Genomic DNA, 18,952 nt, shown 5'->3' with positions numbered 1-18,952 from the left:
GCGGCAGTTTGACGGTCAGGTAAGAGTGGGAATTTCCGCGATGTTTCCGAAGACGGTGTAATCTCTTAGCCAGGTGCTAGTTTCATAAAAAAAGCAACTTGTATCGGCCTTGTCGTGGTCGTTGTCGTGGTCGTTGTCGTGGTAATTGTCGTAGGGTTAAAAAAAAATGCTGGCGATCTGCTACGACTTTGACAATCGCCGGCAGTCGCCTTAAAAATCGCGACTGCCGTCGACTGTCAAAGTTGTAGCAGATCGCCGACATTTTTTTTTGAGGACAGGCCCTTTAGTGTGCGGGGACAACTGATCGGTGCGGACTCGGTGGGCGGGAGGGCCTGTTTCCGCGCTGTATCTCTAAACTAAACTGGGCCACATCCACAGGAGGCAATGTAATGCCAGTGTAAGTTATTGCCAGGCATCGTTGTTGCTGAACACTGGTGAGCCAGACCTTGCTGTAACCTTACAATGCAGCTCTGCTAGCAGAAGGAATAAATTAATGCAAAGCACCTCCGTCGCCACCAGAGAGGTACAAGGATCACACGGGAAACAATTTCACGCCTTTATTCAAAAAGCATAAACGTAAATGAGTTTACTTTGCAGAGAATCCTTTTCTGCGTCCGCAAAAAAAAGTCTATTTTACAGGATAAAACTCTTGGAAGATACCAATCAGTTCATAAGAAACGCTAACATCCCAAGTCTCTCGTTAAGGTTATGGCTCTCTGCTTCATTCTTCGTTGAAATTCTGATCCGTGGGCGTTCGGGTGCCGTGGATTGGCAAGATGGCGTGCTTTGGTAATCCACGGGACTTGTCATTAAAACCTGTCATCAAACTGCACATCTGTGGAAGGTGAGGCTCCCTCCGCAAGAGGGAGTGCTCCCATCAGAATGCCACCAGCCGGTAGACACAAAATGGCGGGTCGGGCAGCACCTCTGGAGAAAAGGAATAGGCGGCCTTTCGGGTCGAGACCCTTCCTCAGACCGAGAATCGGGGCGGTGGGGGGGGGGGGGGGGGGGGGGGGAGAGGGAAACGAGAAGTGTGAACAGGTACAAAGGACAATGAATGAAAGGGCCCGCAAAAGGTTGAGGCACAGCCGGCAACGACGATCAAGGAAAGGTGGAGCCCACAATGGTCCATTGTTGGCTGTGGGGAAGGTGATAACGAGTGGATACAAACAGAGAAACCAAGCGGGATGGCAGTGAAGCTGGCAGGACGGCCAGGGTGGCGAAGGGACAGGGAGAGAGGGAGAAGGGAAAGCAAAGGTTTGCTTGAAGTCAGAGGTCAATGCTCATACCACTGGGTTGTAATGTGTAGGAAAAAAACTGTAAAATCGAAGGTGGACTCAAAATGCTGGAGTAACTCAGCGGGTCAGGCAGCATCTCGGGAGAGAAGGGATGGGTGACGTTTCGGGTCGAGACTCTTCTTCAGACTGAGATTCGGGGCGAGGGGGAAACGAGAGGTGTGAACAGGTAAAGAAGGGCCTCGACCCCAAACGTCACCCATTCCTTCTCTCCCGAGATGCTGCCTGACCCGCTGAGTTACTCCAGCATTGTGTGTCTACCCGCTGGGGTGTAAGCTGCCCGAGCGAAATATGAGGTGCTGTTCCTCCAATTTGCGCTGGGCCTCACTCTGACAATGGAGGAGGCCCAGGACAGAAAGGTCAGCGTGGGAGTGGGAGGGGGAGTCAAAGCGTTTGGCAACTGGGAGATCGCGTAGGCCAAGTTAGTCTGAGCACAAGCTGAAATGGATTGTCCTGTCTAAATGTCCAGCACATGTAGTGTGTAGGATAGTGCTAGTGGATGGGGTGGTCGCTGGTAGGCACGGACTCGGTGTGCTGAAGGGCCTGTTTCCATGCTATATCTCTGAAGTTTAAAGTCCACGTCATCCCCTTTATCATGCATCTGTACACTGTGCATGGCTCGACTGTAATCGTTTATTGTCTTTTGGTTGACTGATTGGAACGCAACAAAAGCTTTTCACTGTACCTTGGAACACTTTGCAATAAACTAAACTAATCAAAGTCTAAAGTTAATCTCTCAACCTTAACAAAAATGTCCTGGGACTCCCTACCTTGCATCTTATTGCTCTCAATGATAGACACAAAGTGCTGGAGTTACTCAGCGGGTCAGGCAGCATCTCTGGAGAGAAGGAATAGGTGACGTTTCAGGTCGAGACCCTTCTTCAGACTCGGTCTTCAGTTGGCGGCACGGTGGCGCAGCGGTAGAGTTGCTGCCTTACAGCGAATGCAGCGTCAGAGACTCAGGTTCGATCCCGACTACGGGCGCCGTCTGTACGGAGTTTGTACGTTCTCCCCGTGACCTGTGTGGGTTTTCTCCGAGATCTTCGGTTTCCTCCCACACTCCAAAGACGTACAGGTTTGTAGGTTAATTGGCTGGGCAAATGTAAAAATTGTCCCTAGTGGGTGTAGGATAGTGTTAAGTGTGCGGGGATCGCTGGGCGGCACGGACTTGGTGGGCCGAAGGGCCTGTTTCTGCGCTGTATCTCTAAATCTAAAATCTAAAAAAAATCTAAAATATGTCTCCAATTCCTTTTGTCCAGAGATGCTGCCTGACCCGCTGAGTTACTCCAGCACTTTGTGTCTATCTCAGCTGTTAAGCAGCATCTGCAGTTTCTTCGTACACACATCTTATTAAACTTCTTCCCTTTAATATTAGGGATCTCATTCTGAAAGATATTAAAATGCAAACCTGGAAAGTTGAGATTTTGACTGGATAAAATGTTACATGGAAAAAGCAATTGTTTTAATACAAAACAAGTCATTGTTTTAACTGGGCGCAGTGGTCGAGCTATTGCCTCGCAGCGCCGGAGACCCGGGTTCGATCTTGACTACGGGGTGCCGTCTGTACGGAGTTTGTACGTTCTCCCCGTGACCTGCGTGGGTTTTCTCCGAGATCTTTGGTTTCCACCCCACACTCCAAAGACGTACAGGTTTGCAGGTTAATTGGCTTGGTGTAAATGTAAAAATTGTCCTCAGTGTGTGTAGGGTAGTGTTAATGTGTGGGGTATCGCCGGTCGGCGCGGACTCGGAGTACCAAAGGGCCTGTTTCCGCGCTGTATCACTAAAAACTAAAACTTGGAGATATACAGCACAGCAATAAGCTTAGTGGCCCAACTTGCTAATGCCAACAAAGGCCATAAAAAATCATCGAAGAGGACCCAATTGGAACGGAAGACTAGGTGTGAGAATTGTAAGTTACCTGTGTATTCTCCACTCTCCCCCCCCCCCCCCCCCCCTCCCCCACACTCCATCCCAATGAAGCCCATCCCATAGTAAAGCTTTAAATAAATTATGGTCACGTCCATCAACGTCATTGGCCAACTCTTCTTAGCAGTCTTTCTTCTCCCACCTCCTGGTCGGTTGTCCGCCTTCCGTCCGGTTTATTTCAGGTACTCAAAGCAGCAGGGCACGTTTTTAAATAACCTGTAGTACTCCTTCTGAATCTGCCAGGTGGAATGAAATAAAACCCACGTTAATCCCTCTCAGAGACGCAGCGTGGAAAACAGGGCCCGTGCCGAGCAGCGGTCACCTCTGTGCACGGGTTCGGGTCCCACCCACACACTGGGGACGATTTACAGAATCCGATTAACCTACAAACCTGCACGTCTTAGACAATAGACAACAGACAACAGGTGCAGGAGTTTATTCCCAGAATGATGGAGTAACTCAGCAGGTCAGGCAGCATCTCAGGAGAGAAGGAATGGGTGACGTTTCGGGCCGAGGCCCTTCTTTACCTGTTCACACCTCTCGTTTCCCTCTCGCCCCGGCTCTCGGTCTGAAGAAGGGTCTCAACCTGAAACGTCACCCATCCCTTCTCTCCCGAGATGCTGCCTGACCTGCTGTGTTACTCCAGCATTTTGGGAATAAATACCTTCGATTTGTACCAGCATCTGCAGTTATTTTCTTACATAGGTGCAGGAGGAGGCCATTCAGCCCTTCGAGCCAGCACCGCCATTCAATGTGATCATGGCTGATCATTCACAATCAGTACCCCGTTCTTGCCTTCTCCCCATACACCCTGACTCCGCTTTCTTTAAGAGCTCTATCTAGCTCTCTCTTGAAAGCATCCAGAGAATTGGCCTCCACTGCCTTCTGAGGCAGAGAATTCCACAGATTCACAACTCTCTGACTGAAAAGGTTTTTCCTCATCTCCATTCTAAATGGCCTACCCCTTATTCTTAAACTGTGGCCCCTGGTTCTGGACTCCACCTGTTATCCCACTTTCTCTGTTATCCCACTTTCTCTGTTATCCCACTTTCTCTGTTATCCCACTTTCTCTGTTATCCCACTTTCTCTGTTATCCCACTTTCTCTGTTATCCCACTTTCTCTGTTATCCCACTTTCTTATCCACTCCCTAAGCACTAAAGGCAATTAATACAGAAGCCAATTAACCTACAAATCTGCACGTCTTTGGGATGCGGGAGGAAACCGGAGCGCCCGGAGGAAATCCAAGGGCTCTCAGAGAGGACGTGCAAACTCCGTACAGACAGCACCCGTAGTTAGGATCAAACCCAGATCGCTGGCGCTGTAAGGCAGCAACCCTATTGCTGCGCCATCGTGCCACCCTCTTGAGTTATTTAATTCTTTAGTTGGAATGTCCAGCATGGAAACAGGCCCTTCGGCCCACTGAGTCCAAGCCGACCATCGATCACACATTCACACCATTTCTCTGTTATCTCACTTTTTTACTCACTCCCTACGCACTAAAGGCAATTTACAGAAGCCAATTAATCTACAGCACGCGAGGTTAGTATGGAACCCGGGACTCTAGTCCTCTGACTTTGCACTATTGTTGTTTATTTATTTGGCTGTGTTTTTATATATACGCGTGTGTGTGTGCGTGTGCGTGTGCGTGTGCGTGTGCGTATACACACCGACAGCCACACACACACACATACATACACGCAGAGGCACGTACATTTACATTTGTAGGCACACACACTCAGCACATACATACATATATATATATATATATATATATATATATATATATATATGTGTGTGTGTGTGTGTGTGTGTGTGTGTGTGTGTGTGTGTGTGTGTGTGTGTGTGTGTGTGTGTGTGTGTGTGTGTGTGTGTGTGAGAATGTGTGTGAGAGTGTGTGTGAGTGTGTGTGTGTGTGTGTGTGTGTGTGTGTGTGTGTGTGTGTGTGTGTGTGTGTGTGTGTGTGTGTGTGTGTGCGCGCGTCTGAGTGTGTGTATATATTTGTGTGTGTGTGTATATATTTGTGTGTGTGTGTATATATATATACATATTAGAAATGGACAAATAAATAAATATATAAGAATTAATATAATATTAATATTAAATAATAATATAAGAATTTCATTGTTCTGTTTCTGGACATATGACAATAAAACACTCTTGACTTGACTCTTGACGCCAGATCTACATTAACACGTGCAATTGAAAAGTAAGGTCAGAGAGACACATGCCGGTCGGTATGGGCAAGATGGGCCGAAGGGCCTGTTTCCACTCCGTATCACTCTCTGACTCTACGATTCTGTGAGACATGCAGAATTGTGAATCCACACTGGTCGTAGGAAAGGGTCAACGGTTGAATTTCCAAGTTGTGTTGGAGTGTCGTCCTGCACTGACAATAAAGGATAAACAAGGGACAGAGTGGGGGGGAATATTGATAGCATTGATTACAGGGATAACGTCAAAAAGTATTGATCGCAGGATTAGTGTGTTGCGTTCTTGTGCACTTCGACCTTGTCCCACTGGGGATGATGAACCAGTAATTGATTATCTCCTCTCTACAGCATTAAAAAAGAATTGTTGACAAGCTCGGTTACAGTGACACTTTTGCCCGAATCAATAACACCTTAAACAACGGCAGAATGTATATTAAGTGCCTAAGTCCATCAGGAAATCCTTGCTAAACAAGATCCATAATTTACTCGGAATGGTGCCAGAAAGATGATTTCAAATCTATTTACCGCTCAGTTCCATTCCGGCCTTCTGTCCCTCAGTAATCTTACAGAGCACAATTAGCTCAGATTAATCGTAGGCAATTAAACTTTAGGGGAGGCATAAATCAGGGGCAGCACAACTAGCAGAGCTGGTGTTTCACGAATCCCACTCTCCTGATCCCAGGGTCTGAAGAAGGGTCTCAACCCGAAACGTCAACCATTCCTTCTCCGCAGAGATGCTGCCTGACCCGCTGGGTCACTCCAGCATTCGGTGTCCAACTCCCAGGTTCAATCCTGTGCTATCCCGGAGCTGCCTGCAGGGAGTTTGCACGTTCTCTCCCTGTGACCGAGTGGCTTTCCACCAGGTGCTCTGGTCTCTTCCCACACCCCAAAGACCTGCAGGTTAATTGGCCGCTGTAACTAGCCTTGTGTGGTGGAATCTGCGAGGAGTTGATGTATTTGTGGAATACATGAATTAGAATGAGGGCAAATGAATGCTTACGACCACGCTCTAAAGATGTACAGGCTTGTCGGCTGGTTGGCTTGGCATAAATGTAAATTGTCCCTAGTGTGTATAGGATAGTGTTAGTGTGCGGGGATCGCTGGTCGGTTGGCCGTGAACGGTCCGTTTCCACGGTTGTATCTCTAAACAAGGGGCCACAGTTTAAGAATAAGGGGTAGGCCATTTAGAACTGAGATGAGGAAAAACTTTTTCAGTCAGAGAGTTGTGAATCTGTGGAATTCTCTGCCTCAGAAGGCAGTGGAGGCCAATTCTCTGAATGCATTCAAGAGAGAGCTGGATAGAGCTCTTAAGGATTGCGGAGTCAGGGGGTATGGGGAGAAGGCAGGAACGGGGTACTGATTGAGAATGATCAGCCATGATCACATTGAATGGCGGTGCTGGCTCGAAGGGCCGAATGGCCTCCTCCTGCACCTATTGTCTATTGTCTAAACTGAACCATCCTTCCAAAACCAGAGAGCAGTGCTGAACTACTATCTACCTCTTTGGTGACCCTCGGACTATCCTTGATCGGACTTTGCTGGCTTTACCTCGCACTAAACGTTATTCCCTCGTCATGTACCTGTACACTGTAAACGGCTCGATTGTAATGATGCATTGTCTTTCCGCTGACTGGTTAGCACGCGACAAAAGCCTTTCACTGTACCTCAGCGCACGTGACAGTAAGCTAAACTAAACCAAACTGAACTGAACTAAACTTGGCTGATGCAATTTTCAGTGGAAGACTGAGGGAGGAGAGAACAAGTCACAAACAAACCAGCAACTAAAACTTCACTGTTGACAACATCAGGGCCCATCTATCTCAGAGTCCCATGATTCCTAGGGTAATAATGCTAATGCTTGTATATACTTTGAATAGCAATGTAATTAGAAAGCTATTTATTTCCAATTATCAGGTGGTCGTTGGAATAGAAAGTGTTATGTCAGCGTATAATAAAGATGTTGCTACGATACCGTTCGGCAGTGCTAATTATGCAGGTCGTTAACAATATCCCAGCTATTTAACTTAGACGCAAGATTTTGCAATATCTTACAAGTTGCATCAAAATGTGGAATGAGAAACAGATCACCGCGTTTTTGTTTTGTTGTGTATTGCAACTTAGAAAATGGAATCCAGGGACAGACACAAGGATGAACTTGGGAATTGGACACCGAACGCTGGAGTAACCCAGGCAGCAAGGTGGTGGGTTCTTGTGTAGAACACACAGAGCCGGAGGAACTCAATGGGTCAGGCAGCATAGAAACATAGAAAATAGGTGCAGGAGTAGGCCATTCGGCCCTTCGAGCCTGCACCGCCATTCAATATGATCATGGCTGATCATCCAGCTCAGTAACCTGTACCTGCCTTCTCTCCATACCCCCTGATCCCTTTAGCCACAAGGGCCACATCTAACTCCCTCTTAAATATAGCCAATGAACTGGCCTCAACTACCTTCTGTGGCAGAGAATTCCACAGACAAACCACTCTCTGTGTGAAGAAATGTTTTCTCATCTCGGTCCTAAAAGACTTCCCCCTTATCCTTAAGCTGTGACCCCTGGTTCTGAACTTCCCCAACATCGGGAACAATCTTCCCGCATCTAGCCTCTCCAACCCCTTAAGAATTTTATATGTTTCTCTGACTCTGAAGAAGGGTCCCAACTTTAAATGTGTAGGAAGGAACTGCAGATGCTGGTTTAAACTGGAGATAGACACAGGCTGCATCTCTGGAGAGAAGGAATGCGTGACGTTTTGGGTCGAGACCCTTCTTCAGACCCAGCTTTAAATGTCGCCTACCCATTTCCTCCAAAGATGCTGCCTGATCATCGAGTGATACAGCGTGGAAACAGGCTCTTCAGCCCAACTTGACCAACGTGTCCCATCTACACTAGTCCCACCTGCCTGCGTTTAGCCCATATCTCTCCACATCTGTCCTATTATTGAGCCTATCTAAACGTTTCTCAAATGTTGTGATAGAACCTGCCTCAACTACCATTTCCGGAAGCTCGTTCTACCACCTTCTGTGTAAAAAACAAGTTACCCCTCAGGTTCCTGTTAAATCTTTCCCCCCCCCCTCACCTTAAACCTATGTCCTCCGGTTCTCGATTTCCCCATTTCTGGGCTATTAATGATCGAGGAGACAGGGGGTATGGGGAGAGGGCAGGAACGGGGTACTTACTGCGAATGGTCAGCCATGATCACATTGAATGGCGGTGCTGGCTCGTCGGGCCGAATGGCCTACTCCTGCACCTATTGCCTATTGCCTATTGTCTATTGTCTAAATTCACAACTCTCTGGGTGAAAAAGTTTTTTTATCATCTCAGTTTTAAACGGCCTCTCCTTTATTTTTAGACTGTGTGGCCCCTGGTTCTGGACTCCCCAAACATTGGGAACGTTTTTCCCGCATCTAGCTTGTCCAGTCCTTTGATAATTTTATACGTTTCTATAAGATCCCCTCTCATCCTTCTAAATTCCAGTGAATACAAGCACAGTCTTTCCAATCTTACATCGTATGACAGTCCCGCCATCCCGGGGATTAACCTGGTGAACCTACGCTGCACCGCCTCAATAGCAAAGATGTCCTTCCTCAAATTAGGAGACCAAAACTGCACACAATATTCCAGATGTGGTCTCACCAGGGCCCTGTTCAAATGCAGAAGGACCTCTTTGCTCCTGTACTCAAATCTTCCCGTAATGAAGGCCAACATGCCATTGGCTTTCTTCACTGCCTGCTGTACCTGCATGCTTCCTTTCAGTGGCTGATGCACTAGGACACCCAGATCTCGTTGTACGTCCCCTTTTCCTAACTTGACACCATTCAGATAATAATCTGCCTTCCTATTCTTACCACCAAAGTGGATAACCTCACACTTATCCACATTAAACTGCATCTACCATGCATCCGCCCACTCACACAACCTGTCCAAGTCACCCTGCAACCTCATAGCATCTTCCTCACAGTTCACACTACCACCCAGCTTTGTATCATCTGCAAATTTGCTAATGGTACTTTAAATCCCTTTATCCAAGTCATTAATGTATATTGTAAATAGCTGCGGTCCCAGCACCGAGCCTTGCGGTACCCCACTAGTTACTGCCTGCCATTATGAAAGGGACCCATTTATCCCCATTCTTTGCTTTCTGTCTGTCAACCAATTTTCTATCCATGTCAGTACCCTACCTCCAATACCATGTGCTCTAATTTTGCCCACTAATCTCCTATGTGGAACCTTGTCGAAGGCTTTCTGAAAGTCGAGGTACACCATATCCACCGACTCTCCCCTGTCCATTTTCCTAGTTACATCCTCAAAGAATTCCAGAAGAGTGTTGTGTGGGTCGACCTTGCAGGGAGAATTGCCAAATCCTCTCGTGATGGAGGCCAACATGCCATTAGGTTTCTTCACACTTGACATGCACTTGCTGGGAGGATGCACTTACTTTCTTTGAAAGGACGCAGAGGAATATGAAGATGAACATCCCTTGGAATGCGTTGGAGATGGTGAAGAGGTATGCGGTCACCAGGGATCCCTTGATAATGTGCAGCACGCCGAAGGTCCAGGTAGCTCCAAGGAGGAAGAGCAGGGCCAAAGCACCCCGAGCGCACGACCTGCAAGACACGAAGAGACAGCGTCACTACACTGAGGACACAAGGAACTGCAGATGCTGCAATCTTGCGTAGAACACAGAGTGCTGGAGTAACCCGGCGGGTCAGGCAGCATCGGTCATTGAGGCAGCGGTAGAGTCGCTGCCTCACAGCGCCAGACACCCGGGTTCGATCCTGACCGCGGGCGCTGTCTGTACGGAGTTTGTACATTCTCCCCGTGTCCCCAGTGTGTACAGTGTTAGTGTGCGGGGATCGCCGGTCGGCGGGGACTCAGTGGGCCGAAGGGCCTGTTTCCGCGCTGTATCTCTAAACTAATCTAAACTCCGCCTCTTGCTCTCCAAGGAATAAAGTACTAGCCTGCTCAACCTCTCCTGAGAGATCAGGTCCTGAAATCCTGGCAACGTTCTTGTAAAACTTCTCTGTATTCTTTCCAGCTTAATGGCGTCTTTCCTCATCACGCTTAGCACAACTGTAGCATAATGTCCCAGTTTCAAGACGATTCCCTGACTGATGAAGGCCAATACTAAATGTCTTCTTCACCACCCTATCTACCAATGGTAGAGCTGCTGCCTCACAGCGCCAGAGACCCAACTTCAATCCTGACTATGGGTGCTGTCTGCGCGGAGTTTGTACGTTCTCCCCGTGACCACAAGGGAGTCGTGAACAAGTAGGTTCCACCATAGCACCTCATCTTAAAGCAAACCCTGAAACCAGGAGAAGTGGACCGCTTAAGGGGTTGGACAGGCAAGATGCAGGAAGATTGTTCCCGATGTTGGGGAAGTTCAGAACCAGGGGTCACAGCTTAAGGATAAGGGGGAAGTCTTTTAGGACCGAGATGAGAAAGTTTTTTTTCACACAGAGAGTGGTGAATCTGTGGAATTCTCTGCCACAGAAGGTAGTTGAGGCCAGTTCATTGGCTATATTTAAGAGGGAGTTAGATGTGGCCCTTGTGGCTAAAGGGATCAGGGGGTATGGAGAGAAGGCAGGTATGGGATACTGAGTTGGATGATCAGCCATGATCATATTGAATGGCGGTGCAGGCTCGAAGGGCCGAATGGCCTACTCCTGCACCTATTTTCTATGTTTCTGTTCTCAGTCTGAAGAAGGGTCTCGACCCAAAATGTCACCTATTCATTTTTCTCCGCAGATGCTGCTCGACCCGTTGAGTTACCCAGGCACGTCATGTCTATCTGCAGTGCAAAGCAGCATCTGCAGTTCCTCCCTACACCAGTGGCACAGTGTTTCACCCACTCGCCAGCTGCCTGCGTACTTAGGAGGAGGTTTCAGTTGAGTTACAGTGCTGTCACTTCTGCTGCAGGGGCAATTTATCACTTGTAATTAATGAGCTTTCAGCGTTTGCAGGCTTACAGATCCGTGTCCTGACTTGTTCTATTCGGATGGCAGTCACGTCAAGCTCATTGTCATGTGTGCGTGGGCACGATGGCGCAGCGGTAGAGTCGCTGCCCCACAGCGCCAAGCACCCGGGTTCCATCCTGACTACGGGCGCTGGTCTGGGCAGAGTTCATACGTTCTCACCCCGCGACCTGCGCGGGGTTTTCTGTCCGGGATTTTTAGCTTTAGAGATACAGCGCAGAAACAGGCCCACCGAATCCGCGCCGACCAGCGATCCCCGCACACTAATGCCATCCCACACCCACTGGGGACAATTTACATTTATACCAAGCCAATTAACCCACAAACCCGCACGTCTTTGGAGAGGGAGAGGAAACCGAAGATCTCGGAAGAACGTACAAACTCCGCGCAGACAGCACCCGTAGTCGGGATCGAACCCGGGTCTCTGGCGCTGTGAGGCAGCAACTCTACCGCCGCGCCGCCGTGCCGCCCCACCCCCCCAATCTCCAGTTCTCCGGTTTCCTCCCACACTCCAAAGACGTGCAGGTTTATAGGTTATTTGATTTGGAATCATCGTTTCCCTTTCCACTGACTCTCAGTCTGGAGAAGGATCTCGACCCGAAACATCACCTATTCCTTTTCTCCGCAGAAAACCCATGAAGTCACGGGGAGAACGTACAAACTCCGTGCAGACAACACCCGTAGTCAGGATCGAACCCAGGTCTCTGGCGCTGTGAGGCAGCAACTCTACCGCTGCGCCACCGTGCAGTTCAGCCTATGTCATATACTGCACCCATCTACCAATCACCCCACCCTCACCTGTATCCACCTACCACTTATGATAGACACAAAAAGCTGGAGTAACTCAGCGGGACAGGCAGCATCTCTGGAGAGAAGGAAAGGGTGACGTTTCGGGTCGAGACCCTTCTTCACATGCGCCCTGACCCGCTGAGTTACTCCAGCTTTTTGTGTCTATCTTCGGTTTGAACCAGCGTCTGCAGTTCCTTCCAACACATAGTGTATTGTGAAGCCATCTTATCTGCTCATCTACTTACAATGCTTGCTAAAATACATCTCCATGCAGTGACCAGATTATAGTCAAAAACACTTACAAGTTTCAACATTACATGATAGGAAAAAGAAGCTGGATGTTTGCCAATGATAAAGTAATCTCAAGTTTAATTACACATTTTAATTAACATTTTCCTTTAGGTTTAGCGTGGGAAGGAAGGGTCTCGACCCAAAATGTCACCCATTCCTTCTCTCCAGAGACGTTGCCTGGCCCGCTGAGTTACTCCAGCGTTTTGTGTCTACCTTCATTTCGGCTTGGGTTTATTATTGCCAAGTCTTGTGAAGTAAAAGTGCAAAGCTGTGTTTTGCATGCTATCCAAACAAATCAGATACACTATAAATACAATCAAGCCAAACTCAGGTAGAACAACGGGCTAGATACAGAGGGCAGAATAGGGCGGTCATGGTGGCGCAGCGGTAGAGTTGCTGCCTTACAGCGAATGCAGCGCCGAAGACCCAGGTTCGATCCCAACTACGGGCGCTGTCTGTACGGAGTTTGTACGTTCTCCCCGTGACCTGCGTGGGTTTTCTCCGAGATCCTCGGTTTCCTCCCACACTCCAAAGACGTACAGGTATGTAGGTTAATTGGCTTGGCAAATGTAAAAAATTGTCCCTAGTGTGTGTAGGATAGTGTTAATGTGCGGGGATGGCTGGTCGGCGTGGACCCGGTGGGCCGAAGGGCCTGTTTCCGCGCTGTATCTCTAAACTGAACTAAATAATGTTCTCAGCATTGTAGCGCACCAGTTCCACAGACAAAGTCCAACGTCAGCAATGGGGTCGACGTGAATCGGACAGTACCCTAGCTTACGGGCGGACTCTTCACAAGCCTAATAACCGAGGGGAAGAAGATTGCAACTGAGTTTAAATGGACAATTTCTGATTTTTAACCTTACCTAATATTTTCGTAGCAACTCACTTCCGGTTTCAACTTGGATGTGTGCCGGAAGACCTTGTAAATAATGACTCCAAATGCCAGGACATTGACCTGCAAAATAAGTGTAGATAAAGTAAGATAGATCACTGAGAGAGGGTTGAAAACATGAGACAAAGACGGATAAAACCATCTTATCGGGTTTGATGCCAAGCCCAACTCTTGTCTGCCTGCACCCAATCCATATCCCTCCATTCCTTGCAGATCCATGTGGCTATCCAAAGGTCTCTTAAACGCCACTATTGCATCTGCCGCCACGACCGTCACAGAGTCATAGTCATAGAGCGAAACGGGCCCTTGTAGACATTAGGCAATAGGTGCAGGAATAGGCCATTCGGCCCTTCGAGCCAGCACTGCCATTCACCGTGATCGTGGCTGATCATCCACAATCAGCACCCCGTTCCTGCCTTCTCCCCATACCCCCTGACTCCGCTATCATTAAGAGCTCTATCCAACTCTCTCTCGAAAGCATCCAGAGAATTGACATCCACTGCCTTCTGAGGCAGAGAATTCCACAGATTCACAACTCTCTGGGTGAAAAAGTTTTTCCTCATCTCCGTTCTAAACAGCCTACCTCCTATTCTTAGACTGTGGCCTCTGGTTCGGGACTCCCCCAACATCGGGACCATGTTTCCTGCCTCTAGGGTGTCCAATGCCTTAATAATCTTATATGTTTCAATAAGATCCCCTCTCATCCTTCTAAATTCCAGAGTATATAATAATAATAATAATAATATTCATTTATTGTCATTGCAACGAGTACAACGAAATTAAAAAATAGCCAATCCTGACGGTGCGTACAAACATATATGCAATAAATGCAAAAACAAATAAATACATAAATACAATTAAATACAATTATATGACCGATTTTTTAACGGTGTTGCCTAGTGCAAGGTAGTGTTCAGTTCTCGTATGGCCCTGGGGTAAAAACTGTTCTTAAGTCTGTTTGTTCGGGATTTGATCGACCTGAAACGTCGACCAGAGGGCAGATGAACAAACAGACGGTGGCCGGGGTGGGATGGATCTTTTATTATTTTGCCTGCTCTACTGAGGCAGCGTAGGCTGAACAGGTGCTCCAGGGAGGGCAGTGAGCAGCCGATGATTTTCTGGGCCGTCGTGATGACCCTCTGAAGGGCCTTCCTGTCCTTTTCTGAGCAGCTGGCATACCATGTGGTTATACAGTATGCCAGCACACTCTCGATGGAGCAGCGATAGAAGGACAACATGAGCTTCTCCTGCAGGTTGGTTTTTCTGAGGATCCTCAGGAAGTGGAGTCTCTGCTGTGCCTTCTTTACTGTGGTGATGGTGTTGGTAGACCAGGTGAGATCCTCTGCGATGTGCGTACCCAGGAACCTGAAAGCTGGTACCCTTTCCACACAGACCCCATTGATGTAGAGTGGGTCGTAATCTCCACTGGTTTTTCTAAAGTCAATTATAAGTTCCTTTGTTTTGGAGGAGTTCAGGACCAGATTGTTCACTGAACACCATGCTGCCAGCCTTTGGATTTCATCCCTATAGGCTGTCTCATCTCCTTCTGAGATGAGTCCAACCACAGTCGTGTCATCCGCGAACTTGATGATGGTGTTGGTGGGATGGGTGGGGGCGCAGTCGTGAGTGTAGAGGGAGTAAAGGATGGGGCTCAACACACAGCCCTGTGGTGAGCCGGTGCTCAGTGTAATGGTGGAGGAGAGATGAGGGCCTATTTTGACTGTCTGGGGGCGGTTGGTCAGGAAGTCCTTGATCCATTGGCAGAAGGTTTGGGAAAATCCAAGGTCGGAAAGTTTGGTGGCCCAGGCCCAGTCGCTCCAGTTTTTCAACGTACGACAGTCCCGCCAGTCCTTTTGCCCACGAGCAGTAGCTCTACTGAACAACCAAAAGTTCGTAGCCTCCTTGTGCTCTGGTATGTTATTTAACTCTTCACATGTTTAAATTATAATGTTTGATTCGTAATTGTTTTACTGTATGTCGTGTTGTTACTTGCGATCAAAGCACCAAGGCATATTCCTTGTACGTAAACATGATTTTGCTAATCAGTCTGAAGAAGGGTCTCGACCCGAAACGCCACCCATTCCCTCTCTCCTGAGATGCTGCCTGACCTGCTGAGTTACTCCAGCATTTTGTGAAATAAATGTGGCTAATAACATTTGTTCATTTCAATTTGTTCAATTCCTGTCCTGTCTCCGAGCTTTGTGTCTTCCATGCCCCCCCCCCCCCCCACGTACAGTAAGTGCCTTAAGTGCTGGGCAAGTTACCAGAACGTTTCAGAGGAGAACTTTAGTACCGACAGCACTCGAGGCACTTAAAGATGAATTGGTGAAGTAGTCAAAGGACAATCAATGTGGAACACACGCACGATAAGGCAGCCTTCAATCAAGGAGACGGCGCAAAGCCCGACGGGCCTTTGAGTACCACACAGTGGACACAGGACTCTAATCAAATAAAAAGTTTCACAATCCTCCTTATAAAACCATTATTCAGAGTAATTTGTCTCATAACACCAAGGATCCACCTTGAATTCGGAGTCCATTATGAAGGAAACGAGGGACAACGTCGGCTGTTCATTAGTTATTTGAACAAATTGCAGCAGGATCCAAGGATGGACAATTATCGGTGGTCGCCAGGGCCTTCAGATTGCACTGTGCGAATGTTCGACACATTCACGGGCAATTATTCTAACTGAGACGTGCGGCGGCATTAAAATCTCTGGCTCTGCGTAATTAAAAAAATATCACGAGTGTAATACCGGTAATCGCTCGTCGTAGAATGCAAAGCACTTTTAATAGTGATTGAAGATCTTTCAGGGATGGATTCAGCAGCGTCTTTGCTTCTAACCATTGAAGGATCTTTAAAAACCGAAATCTAATGATTTGCAATCGCACAAAATGTGTGACAGAGGAATAATCACAAGTGCTCTAAGCAGCTGCTACATCTTCCAGTACCTTTTAACTCAAAGAACAAACTCCGATTCCAGGGCATAGTGTCATAGAGTCATAGTGATACAGTGTGGAAACGGGCCCTTCGGCCCAACTTGCCCACATCGGCCAACAATGTCCCAGCTACCCTAGTCTCAACTGCCTGCGCTTGGTTCATATCCCTCCAAACCTGTCCTATCCATGTACCTGTCTAACTGTTTCTTAAACGATGGGATGGTCCCAGCCTCAACTACCTCCTCTGGCAGCTCGTTCCGTACACCCACCACCCTCGGACTATCTTTGATGGACCTTTGATGGGCCTTATCATGCACTCAACATTATTCACGTTTTTCCCCTTTATCCTGTATCTGTACACTGCGGACGGCTCGATGGTAATCATGTGTTGTCTTTCCGCTGCCTGGTTAGCACGCAACAAAAGCTTTTCACTGCACCTCGCTCGGTAGGGCCATTCTTTGGAAAGTGAACCAAACTGTCACACACGTGACCAGACGACATCACACGAAGTAATACATGAAAAAATTCTTGTAAGAGATTAATCTTATTCATTGCTATTTTCCTACCTACAGAACTATGATGCATGTCTGCTAAAGATATGAACATTCCAGCTTTTTAAAATTCACAGAGTTTGTAAGATAAAACTGAGTTGTGAAAAAATGCTTCCGTGTGAGGTCACACACGTGACCGGCGATATTTTACCTCTGAACCTAAACAAACATTGTCAGCATAACATATAAAAATTTCATTTGATAAACTTTGACATAAATAAGTCATATATATATATATATATATATATATACAGTACAAAACAATATACCTGTAATGCTTTCAGAATTAGAAGAGATGTAGTCCACAATTTTTCACATTTTTGGTCGCACATGTGACTAAGAATGGCCCGGTACAGGTGAAAATAACTAAACTAAACTTAAACCTATTTATTCAAAAAATGCTGGAGTAACTCAGCAGGTCAGGCAGCATCTCAGGAGAGAAGGAATGGGTGACCCATTCCTTCTCTCCTGAGATGCTGCCTGACCTGCTGAGTTACATCAGCATTTTGTGAATAAGTACCTTCGATTTGTACCAGCATCTGCAGTTATTTTAGATAATAGACAATAGACAATAGGTGCAGGAGGAGGCCATTCTGCCCTTCGAGCCAGCACTGCCAATCAATGTGATCATGGCTGATCATTCTGACTCAGAACCCCGTTCCTGCCTTCTCCCCATACCCCCTGACTCCGCTATCCTTAAGAGCTCTATCAAGCTCCCTCTTGAATGCATTCAGAGAATTGGCCTCCACTGCCTTCTGAGGCAGAGAATTCCACAGATTCACAACTCTCTGACTGAAAAAGCTTTTCCTCATCTCCGTTCTAAATGGCCTACCCCTTATTCTTAAACTGTGGCCCCTTGTTCTGAACTCCCCCAACATTGGGAACATGTTTCCTGCCTCTAACGTGTCCAACCCCTTAATAATCTTATACGTTTCGATAAGATCCCCTCTCATCCTTCTAAATTCCAGTGTATACAAACCTAGTCGCTCCAGTCTTTCAACATATGACAGTCCCGCCGTTCCGGGACTGTAAATTGTTCCTAGTGTGTGCAGAATAGTGTTAATGTGCGGGAATCGCTGGTCGGCGCGGACTCAGTGGGCGGAAGGGCCTATTGTCTATTGTCTATTTCCGCGCTGTATCACTAAACTAAACTAAACTAATAAAAACGAAACCAAACAAAACTAAACTCAGTTGCCCCATCTGCACTGGTCCCATCTGCCTGCGTTTGACCCATTTTCTTATACTTCTTAAACTTAAACCTATGTCCTCTGGTATTTGATTTTGGAGACCAAGGGAAAATGGAAGGGAAAGAATTGGGTGACTCTTTCTGACCTTTGCCGCCTTTTTCTCACCCCGTTAGTAATTCCTTCCATTCCTACCCCCCCTCAATTGTTCCATTTGCATCCACTCCCTGCACACTAGGGGCAATTTACAGAGGGCCAATTAACCCACAAACCCGCAAGTCTTTGGGATGTGGGAGGAGACCGGAGCACCCGGAGGAAACCCACGCAGGTCACGGGGAGAATGTACAAACTCCGTACAGACAGCGCCCGAGGTCGGGATCAAACCCGGGTCTCTGGCGCTGTGAGGCAACAGTTAAGTTTAGTTTAGAGATACAGCGTGGAAACAGGCCCTTCGGCCCACGGAGTCCGCGCCCACCAGCGATCCCCGCATACTAACACTATCCTACGCACACACCAGGGACAATTTAGGGATGAATTTAGCCGCGGTAAGCAAGAATTTCGCCGCTCCGGTTCATAGAAACATAGAAAATAGGTGCAGGAGTAGGCCATTCGGCCCTTCGAGCCTGCACCACCATTCAATATGATCATGGCTGATCATCCAACTCAGTATCCCGTACCTGCCTTCTCTCCATACCCCCTGATCCCTTTAGCCACAAGGGCCACATCTAACTCCCTCTTAAATATAGCCAATGAACTGGCCTCAACTACCTTCTGTGGCAGAGAATTCCACAGATTCACCACTCTCTGTGTGAAAAAAAACTTTCTCATCTCGGTCCTAAAATACTTCCCCCTTATCCTTAAACTGTGACCCCTTGTTCTAGACTTCCCCAACATCGGGAAC

At 47.6% G+C, this 18,952-nt stretch overlaps 1 protein-coding gene across 1 annotated transcript in view; it reads right to left on the bottom strand.

Moving 5' to 3' along the window:
- Positions 1 to 558: 558 nt before the first annotated feature.
- adgrl4 (adhesion G protein-coupled receptor L4) overlaps positions 559 to 18,952 on the bottom strand; it is an 83,134-nt gene continuing 64,740 nt past the window's right edge. Inside the window, exons 13-15 of the mRNA XM_078408144.1 lie at positions 13,349 to 13,440; positions 9,866 to 10,034; positions 559 to 3,457 (exon numbers count right to left, since the gene is read on the bottom strand). Coding sequence (XP_078264270.1) covers positions 3,395 to 3,457; positions 9,866 to 10,034; positions 13,349 to 13,440 — 324 coding nt within the window. The 3' untranslated portion in view covers positions 559 to 3,394. The remainder of the gene's footprint in view (positions 3,458 to 9,865; positions 10,035 to 13,348; positions 13,441 to 18,952) is intronic.

This window comes from Rhinoraja longicauda, chromosome 11 (assembly GCF_053455715.1).
Source record: "Rhinoraja longicauda isolate Sanriku21f chromosome 11, sRhiLon1.1, whole genome shotgun sequence".
Taxonomy (NCBI): domain Eukaryota; kingdom Metazoa; phylum Chordata; class Chondrichthyes; order Rajiformes; family Arhynchobatidae; genus Rhinoraja; species Rhinoraja longicauda.
This window is presented reverse-complemented; position numbering and strand designations above follow the sequence as displayed.